Source organism: Oncorhynchus mykiss, unplaced genomic scaffold (genome assembly GCF_013265735.2).
Source record: "Oncorhynchus mykiss isolate Arlee unplaced genomic scaffold, USDA_OmykA_1.1 un_scaffold_140, whole genome shotgun sequence".
Taxonomy (NCBI): domain Eukaryota; kingdom Metazoa; phylum Chordata; class Actinopteri; order Salmoniformes; family Salmonidae; genus Oncorhynchus; species Oncorhynchus mykiss.
The window spans coordinates 210,001-220,041 of NW_023493664.1; the positions used below are offsets into that span (position 1 = coordinate 210,001).

The 10,041-nt window shown below is 51.7% G+C and overlaps 1 protein-coding gene across 1 annotated transcript in view; it reads left to right on the top strand.

Moving 5' to 3' along the window:
* Positions 1-9,513, top strand: part of LOC118947116 (protein FAM83G-like) — a 17,767-nt gene extending 8,254 nt beyond the window's left edge. Inside the window, exons 3-9 of the mRNA XM_036972299.1 lie at positions 2,915-3,039; positions 4,341-4,671; positions 4,810-5,180; positions 7,233-7,711; positions 7,814-8,055; positions 8,380-8,678; positions 9,483-9,513. Coding sequence (XP_036828194.1) covers positions 2,915-3,039; positions 4,341-4,671; positions 4,810-5,180; positions 7,233-7,711; positions 7,814-8,055; positions 8,380-8,678; positions 9,483-9,513 — 1,878 coding nt within the window. The remainder of the gene's footprint in view (positions 1-2,914; positions 3,040-4,340; positions 4,672-4,809; positions 5,181-7,232; positions 7,712-7,813; positions 8,056-8,379; positions 8,679-9,482) is intronic.
* Positions 9,514-10,041: the final 528 nt, after the last annotated feature.

Consider the following 10,041-nt stretch of genomic DNA (forward strand, 5'->3'; position numbering starts at 1 on the left):
CCTTAATCACAGACTGGTTGAACAGCACCGACCTTAGTCACAGACTGGTTGAACAGCACCGACCAGGGTCACAGACTGGTTGAGCAGCACCGACCTTAGTCACAGACTGGTTGAGTAGCACCGACCTTAGTCACAGACTGGTTGAGTAGCACCGACCTTAGTCACAGACTGGTTGAGTAGCACCGACCGGGGTCACAGACTGGTTGAGCAGCACCGACCTTAGTCATAGACTGGTTGAGCATCACCGACCGGGGTCACAGTCTGGTTGAACAGCACCGACCGGGGTCACAGACTGGTTGAACAGCACCGACCTTAGTCACAGACTGGTTGAGCAGCACCGACCAGGGTCACAGACTGGTTGAGCAGCACCGACCTTAGTCACAGACTGGTTGAGCAGCACCGACCTTAGTCACAGACTGGTTGAGCAGCACCGACCGGGGTCACAGACTGGTTGAACAGCACCGACCTTAGTTACAGACTGGTTGAGTAGCACCGACCGGGGTCACAGACTGGTTGAACAGCACCAACCTTAGTTACAGACTGGTTGAGTAGCACCGACCTCAGTCACAGACTGGTTGAGCAGCACCGACCTTAGTCACAGACTGGTTGAGCAGCACCGACCTTAGTTACAGACTGGTTGAACAGCACCGACCAGGGTCACAGACTGGTTGAGCAGCACCGACCGGGGTCACAGACTGGTTGAGCAGCACCGACCAGGGTCACAGACTGGTTGAGCAGCACCGACCTTAGTCACAGACTGGTTGAGCAGCACCGACCTTAGTCACAGACTGGTTGAGCAGCACCGACCGGGGTCACAGACTGGTTGAACAGCACCGACCTTAGTCACAGACTGGTTGAGCAGCACCGACCGGGGTCACAGACTGGTTGAGCAGCACCGACCGGGGTCACAGACTGGTTGAGCAGCACCGACCTTAATCACAGACTGGTTGAGCAGCACCGACCGGGGTCACAGTCTGGACACACCCTTCCAGTCAGGGCAGAAGACTCTAGGAAATACTGTAGCCGTCACTATGGCAACCCAACTCCCATTTGTTACCACTGTCATGTGTCCCAGGGGGTTTTCAAACTTTTTGACCTACGACCTTCAAAAAGGGAGTGGTACAAAACTGACAACCCCTCCCCTGAGCACGCAGACAGACAGACAGACAGACAGACAGACAGGCAGGCAGGCAGGCAGACCGGCTGGCAGGCAGACAGACAGACAGACAGACAGGCTGACCAGCTGACCGGCAGGGAGGCAGGCAGGCAGGCAGGCAGGCAGGCAGGCAGGCAGGCAGGCAGGCAGGCAGACAGACAGGCAGACAGACAGACAGAGGGAGAGTATTTCATAGAGCCCCAGTGTTATGGCTGTGTGCTACTTTCCATATGTTATCTGGCAGTTGGGTCACACCCACAGAACAGACAGACAGACAGACAGACAGACAGACAGACAGACAGACAGACAGACAGACAGACACCGGGTCACACCCACAGAACAGACAGACAGACAGACAGACAGACAGACAGACACCGGGTCACACCCACAGAACAGACAGACAGACAGACAGACATACCGGCTGGCAGGCAGGCAGGCAGACAGACAGGCAGACATACAGACAGCCAGACAGGCAGGCAGAGAGACAGACAGACAGACAGGCAGACATACAGACAGCCAGACAGGCAGGCAGAGAGACAGACAGGCAGACATACAGACAGCCAGACAGGCAGGCAGAGAGACAGACAGACAGACAGGCAGACAGACAGACAGGCTGACCGGCTGGCAGGCAGACAGACAGACAGACAGACAGACAGACAGACAGAGGGAGAGTATTTTAAAGAGCCCCAGTGTTATCGCTGTGTGCTACTTTCCATATGTTATCTGGCAGTTGGGTCACACCCACAGAACAGACAGACAGACAGACAGGCAGGCAGACAGACAGACAGACAGGCAGGCAGACAGGCAGACAGACAGACAGACAGACAGACAGACAGACAGACAGACAGACAGACAGACAGACAGACACCGGGTCACACCCACAGAACAGACAGACAGACAGACAGACATACCGGCTGGCAGGCAGGCAGGCAGACAGACAGACATACAGACAACCAGACAGGCAGACAGACAGACAGACAGACAGACAGACAGACAGACAGACAGACAGACAGACAGACAGACAGACAGACAGACAGACAGACAGACAGACAGGCTGACAGACAGACAGACAGACAGACAGAGGGAGGGAGAGTATTTTATAGAGCCCCAGTGTTATCGCTGTGTGCTACTTTCCATATGTTATCTGGCAGTTGGGTCACACCCACAGAACAGATAGACAGGCAGGCAGACAGACAGGCAGACAGACACCGGGTCCCACCCACAGAACAGACAGACATGTCTACCTTTTGAACCACTTACTGTAAACACCAGTCATTATGTCCTGCTGTCCACTGTCCTCTCAACACCAGTCATTATGTCCTGCTGTCCACTATCCTCTCAACACCAGTCATTATGTCCTGCTGTCCACTGTCCTCTCAACACCAGTCATTATGTCCTGCTGTCCACTGTCCTCTCAACACCAGTCATTATGTCCTGCTGTCCACTGTCCTCTCAACACCACTCTGTCCTGATGTCCACTGTCCTCTCAACACCACTCTGTTCTGCTGTCCACTGTCCTCTCAACACACCACTCTGTCCCGCTGTCCACTGTCCTCTCAACACCACTCTGTCCTGCTGTCCACTGTCCTCTCAACACACCAGTCATTATGTCCTGCTGTCCACTGTCCTCTCAACACCACTCTGTCCTGCTGTCCACTGTCCTCTCAACACCAGTCATTATGTCCTGCTGTTCACTGTCCTCTCAACACCACTCTGTCCTGCTGTCCACTGTCCTCTCAACACCACTCTGTCCTGCAGAGCCTGCGTGTGCGTGTGTCAGGGGGAGCAGAGTTCTTCAGCAGGTCGTGTACCAGGGTGAGAGGACGGCTGGGTCACAGGTTCCTGTTGATAGATGGAGACAAGGCTGTTTCTGGATCGTACAGGTACCCTGACCTCTGACCCCTAACCCTCTGACTCCTAACCCTCTAACCCCTAACCCTCTGACCCCTAACCCTCTTACCCCAAACCTTCTGAACCCTAACCCTCTGACCCCTAACCCTCTGACCCCTAACCCTCTGATCCCTAACCCTCTGACTCCTAACCCTCTGACTCCTAACCCTCTGACCCCTAACCTCTAATCCCTAACCCACTGACCCCTAACCCTCTGACTCCTAACCCTCTGACTCCAAACCCTCTGACCTGATATCATAGTTTTCCTTTTAAATGTGTCAATTAATCCCACGTTCCGCATGGTTACAGGGTTAATTCCACGTGGTTACAGGGTTAATTCTCCATGGTTACAGGGTTAATTACGCATGGTTACAGGGTTAATTCCAAGTGGTTACAGGGTTAATTCCGCGTGGTTACAGGGTCAATTCTGCGTGGTTACAGGGTTAATTCTGCGTGGTTCCAGGGTTAATTCTGCGTGGTTACAGGCTCAATTCTCCATGGTTACAGGGTTAATTCCACATGGTTACAGGGTTAATTCCGCGTGGTTACAGGGTCAATTCTCCATGGTTACAGGGTTAATTCCACATGGTTACAGGGTTAATTCTCAATGGTTACAGGGTTAATTCTCCATGGTTACAGGGTTAATTCTCCATGGATACAGGGTTAATTCTCCATGGTTACAGGGTTAATTCTGCATGGTTACAGGGTTAATTCCGTGTGGGTACAGGGTTAATTCTCCATGGTTACAGGGTTAATTCTCCATGGTTACAGGGTTAATTCCGCATGGTTGCATGGTTAATTCCGCATGGTTACAGGGTTAATTCTCCATGGTTACAGGGTTAATTCTCCATGGTTACAGGGTTAATTCTCCATGTTTACAGGGTTAATTCTCCATGGTTACAGGGTTAATTCTGCGTGGTTACAGGGTTAATTCTCCATGGTAACAGGGTTATAACAGAAACAACAGAAAGGGTTAAGTTAAGTTAAGTTTAGGTATTCATTCCGAGGACTAGAAGGGCTATGGTTTGGGGAAGGCTTAATAATTAAAAACAACAAGTATGATCAAGTATCATCAAGTATTCTCCCGGCTTGCTTTCTCCCGACTTTATGTGGTCTAAGCAGCATCCATCGCCTCCGAATATCACTAGTGCCATTTAAAAAAAAATTGTGATCGCCAATGAAGGCATATATCAACGTCCTCGTGACCTTTTCAAACGTCCTCAATGTAAGGATCTTTGTAGTGACGACCTCTGACCCCCGACTGTGTCTTTGTGTGTGTGCTCCTCCCCTCCAGTTTCACCTGGACGGCGTCTCGTTTGGACAGACACCTGGTCACCTTGGTAACGGGCCAGGCGGTTGACTCCTTTGACCAGCTGTTCCGTGACCTCTACCTGACCTCCAGCGGGGTCGACCTCCGCAGGGTCACCACGGAGACGGAACCGGAGCCAGAGTCCCTCCCCCGGGCCACCCCCGTCGCTTCTCTCTCCGCAGCTAACGCCAGGAAGCTGTTCAGCCCTAAATACGCCGTGGTGATCGGCAACGCTAACGCTAGCAGCGCCGGCCCTGTCTCCTCCGGAACTCCGGAGCTCCAGAACTCCAACTCCCAGAACCCCCTGAAAACAAAGGTATCAGAATGCATTGCTCCGTACTTTACCATAATGTACCGTGCTCTTTTAAAAGCACCTGTAGATTTGTTTATTTGTATTCTTTAAATATTAAAATATTGTCCTCAGTATTGTGATCAATCGTTTCAATCAATCTAGGTGCGTGTCCGGGAGCCAGTGGAAGCTCCGCCCCTCCACCCGGGATTGGCCTGTCTGGAGAAAGCGTACCTGATTCCGTACCTGCCCACCTGGCCCGAACCCGACCCCCCCAGAGATGTCATCGGGTTCATCAACGTGCGGGACGCGTCGCGGTCGACCCAGGTGCACCTGCAACGCTCCGAGAGGTTTGAAACGAGCCAGGCTATACGGTTCAGCAGTCCCTTTACCCTGCCCAATGAGGAGACACTTCCTGACAGGGCTGTGCCTAGACCAACCCCTACCCCTAACTCTACCACTACCCCTATCTTTACCACTACCCCTATCTCTACCCCTAACTCTCCCACTACCCCTATCTCTACCCCTATCTCTACAACTACCCCTATCTCTACCACTACCCCTATCTCTACCACTACCCCTATCTCTACCACTACCCCTATCTCTACCCCTAACTCTACCACTACCCCTATCTCTACCCCTATCTCTACCACTACCCCTATCTCTACCCCTAACTCTACCACTACCCCTATCTCTACCCCTAACTCTCCCACTACCCCTATCTCTACCCCTATCTCTACCACTATCTCTACCCCTAACTCTACCACTACCCCTATCTCTACCACTACCCCTATCTCTACCCCTATCTCTACCACTACCACTATCTCTACCCCTAACTCTACCACTACCCCTATCTCTACCCCTAACTCTACCACTACCCCTATCTCTACCACTACCCCTATCTCTACCTCTAACTCTACCACTACCCCTATCTCTACCTCTACCCCTATCTCTACCACTACCCCTATCTCTACCCCTATCTCTACCACTACCCCTATCTCTACCCCTATCTCTACCACTACCCCTATCTCTACCCCTAACTCTACCACTACCCCTATCTCTACCCCAATTTCTACCACTACCCCTATCTCTACCCCTAACTCTACCACTACCCCTATCTCTACCCCTATCTCTACCCCTATCTCTACGACTACCCCTATCTCTACCACTACCCCTATCTCTACCCCTAACTCTACCACTACCCCTATCTCTACCCCTATCTCTACCACTACCCATATCTCTACCACTACCCCTATCTCTACCCCTAGCTCTACCACTACCCCTATCTCTATCCCCATCTCTATCCCTAACTCTACCCCTACCCCTATCTCTACCACTACCCCTATCTCTATCCCTAATTCTACCACTACCCCTATCTCTACCCCTATCTCTATCCCTAACTCTACCCCTACCTCTACCCCTATCTCTACCACTACCCCTATCTCTACCCCTATCTCTACCACTACCCCTATCTCTATCCCTATCTCTACCACTACCCCTATCTCTACCCCTATCTCTACCACTACCCCTATCTCTACCCCTATCTCTACCACTACCCCTATCTCTATCCCTATCTCTACCACTACCCCTATCTCTACCCCTATCTCTACCACTACCCCTATCTCTATCCCTATCTCTATCCCTATCTCTACCACTACCCCTATATCTACCACTACCCCTATCTCTATCCCTATCTCTACCACTACCCCTATCTCTATCCCTATCTCTACCACTACCCCTATCTCTATCCCTATCTCTACCACTACCCCTATCTCTATCCCTAATTCTACCACTACCCCTATCTCTACCCCTATCTCTATCCCTAACTCTACCCCTACCTCTACCCCTATCTCTACCACTACCCCTATCTCTACCCCTATCTCTACCACTACCCCTATCTCTATCCCTATCTCTACCACTACCCCTATCTCTACCCCTATCTCTACCACTACCCCTATCTCTACCCCTATCTCTACCACTACCCCTATCTCTATCCCTATCTCTACCACTACCCCTATCTCTACCCCTATCTCTACCACTACCCCTATCTCTATCCCTATCTCTACCCCTATCTCTATCCCTATCTCTACCACTACCCCTATATCTACCACTACCCCTATCTCTATCCCTATCTCTACCACTACCCCTATCTCTATCCCTATCTCTACCACTACCCCTATCTCTATCCCTATCTCTACCACTACCCCTATCTCTATCCCTATCTCTACCCCTATCTCTATCCCTATCTCTATCACTACTCCTATCTCTACCCCTATCTCTATCCCTATCTCTACCACTACCCCTAACTCTACCACTACCCCTACCACTACCCCTATCTCTACCACTACCCCTATCTCTACCCCTAACTCTACCACTACCCCTATCTCTATCCCTATCTCTACCACTACCCCTATCTCTACCCCTATCTCTATCCCTATCTCTACCCCTATCTCTATCCCTATCTCTACCACTACCCCTATCTCTACCCCTAACTCCAACCCTAACTCTACCCCTAATCCTACCCCTAATCCTACCCCTAATCATACCCCTAACTCTATCCCCTACCCCATCTCCCCCACTCTCCCCAGTCCCGTATGCCCCTCCCTTGCCTTCACCCCCGTCCCCAAGCCCCGGACGGTGCAGTTGGTCATGAGGAACGGGAGTGGTCAGGACCTATGTGGAGTCAGAGGGGTTAAGAAGACAGACCGTCTGGAGCTAACAGGACCACAAAGAGACTGTCTGAATGGAACTGGACTGTGGCTAGACTGTGAGACTGCACTACGACCCCAGAGTGGTTGTGAGACCGCACTGCAAACACAGAGTGACTGTGAGACTGCACTACGACCCCAGAGTGGCTGTGAGACCGCACTGCGAACACCGAGTGACTGTGAGACTGCAGTAGTACCCCAGAGTGACTGTGAGACCAGACTACGACCCCAGAGTGACTGTGAGACCACACTACGACAACAGAGTGGCTGTGAGACCGCACTGCGAACACAGAGTGACTGTGAGACCACACTACGACCACAGAGTGACTGTGAGACCGCACTCCGACCCCAGAGTGGCTGTGAGACCGCATTGCGAACACAGAGTGGCTGTGAGACTGCAGTATGACCCCAGAGTGACTGTCAGACCGCACTGCGAACACAGAGTGGCTGTGCGTCTGCAGTACGACCCCAGAGTGACTGTGAGACCGCACTGCGAATACAGAGTGGCTGGGGTCGCACTGCAGTACGACCCCAGAGTGACTGCGAGACCGCAGTACAACCCCAGAGTGACTGCGAGACCGCAGTACAACCCCAGAGTGACTGCGAGACCAAAGTACGACCCCAGAGTGATTGCGAGACCGCAGTACGACTCCAGAGTGACTGCGAGACCGCAGTACGACCCCAGAGTGACTGCGAGACCGCAGTATGACTCCAGAGTGACTGAGAGCCCGCAGTACAACCCCAGAGTGACTGCGAGACCGCAGTAGTACCCCAGAGTGACTGCGAGACCGCAGTACAACCCCAGAGTGACTGCTAGACCGCAGTACGACCCCAGAGTGACTGCGAGACTGCAGTACGACCCCAGAGTGGCTGCGAGACCGAAGTACGACCCCAGAGTGACTGCGAAACCGTAAAAGGACTGTGTCAGCACACACGCTCCTGACCTCCGTACACACAGACGCTCCTGACCTCCGTACAGCGACGCCTGTTAATGAGTAGTCCGGTGTGATGTCCCCGTCCTTATGAGTGCAGGGACTCTGTATACCCTGAGTCTGTCTGTGATCTACTGGCCAACGAGCTATACTGGAGACCTGAGGAGAAAGAGACCCCACACCCTGAGTCTGTCTGTGATCTACTGGCCAACGAGCTATACTGGAGACCTGAGGAGAAAGAGACCCCACACCCTGAGTCTGTCTGTGATCTACTGGCCAACGAGCTATACTGGAGACCTGAGGAGAAAGAGACCCCACACCCTGAGTCTGTCTGTGATCTACTGGCCAACGAGCTATACTGGAGACCTGAGGAGAAAGAGACCCCACACCCTGAGTCTGTCTGTGATCTACTGGCCAACGAGCTATACTGGAGACCTGAGGAGAAAGAGACCCCATACCCTACACACACTACACACACTACATACACTACACACCCTACACACACTACACACACTACACACACTACACACCCTACTACAGATACTACACTGGAGACCTGATGAGAAAGAAACCCCACACAATACACACCCAACTATAGATACTCAACATATTATAGATACTAAACATACAACAGTTAGCTTGGAGAAAAAAAGAGGCTAATAATCAGCTAGCACAACAGGCTAACATTCAACTAGCACAAGAGGCTAACACTCAGCTAGCACAACAGGCAAACACTCAGCTAGCACAACAGGCTAACACTCAGCTAGCACAACAGGCAAACACTCAGCTAGCACACCAGGCTAACACTCAGCTATGCACAACAGGCTAACACTCGGCTAGCGCAACAGGATAACACTCAGCTAGCGCAACAGGATAACACTCAACTAGCACAACAGGCTAACACTCAACTAGCACAACAGGCTAACACACAGCCATTTGACACCTCGCCCCCAGCAGAACTACTGTCTTCCAGCTGAGACGATCAGAACTACTGTCCTCCAGTGAGACCAGTAGAACTACTCTCCTCCAGTGAGACCAGCAGAACTACTGTCCTCCAGTGAGACCAATATAACTACTCTCTTCCAGTGAGACCAGTAGAACTACTCTCCTCCAGTGAGACCAGCAGAACTACTGTCCTCCAGTGAGAACAATATAACTACTCTCTTCCAGTGAGACCAGTATAACTACTCTCCTCCAGTGAGACCAGCAGAACTACTGTCCTCCAGTGAGACCAATATAACTACTCTCTTCCAGTGAGACCAGTAGAACTACTGTCCTCCAGTGAGACCAATATAACTACTCTCTTCCAGTGAGACCAGCAGAACTACTGTCCTCCAGTGAGACCAATATAACTACTCTCTTCCAGTGAGACCAGTAGAACTACTGTCCTCCAGTGAGACCAATATAACTACTCTCTTCCAGTGAGACCAGTAGAACTACTCTCCTCCAGTGAGACCAGCAGAACTACTGTCCTCCAGTGAGACCAGGAGAACTACTGTCCTCCAGTGAGAACAGTAGAACTACTGTCCTCCAGTGAGACCAGTAGAACTACTGTACTCCAGTGAGACCAGCAGAACTACTGTCCTCCAGTGAGACCAGCAGAACTACTGTCCTCCAGTGAGACCAGCAGAACTACTGTCCTCCTGTGAGACCAGTAGAACTACTGTACTCCAGTGAGACCAGTAGAACTACTGTCCTCCAGTGAGACCAGTAGAACTACTGTCCTCCGGTGAGACCAGCAGAACTACTGTCCTCCA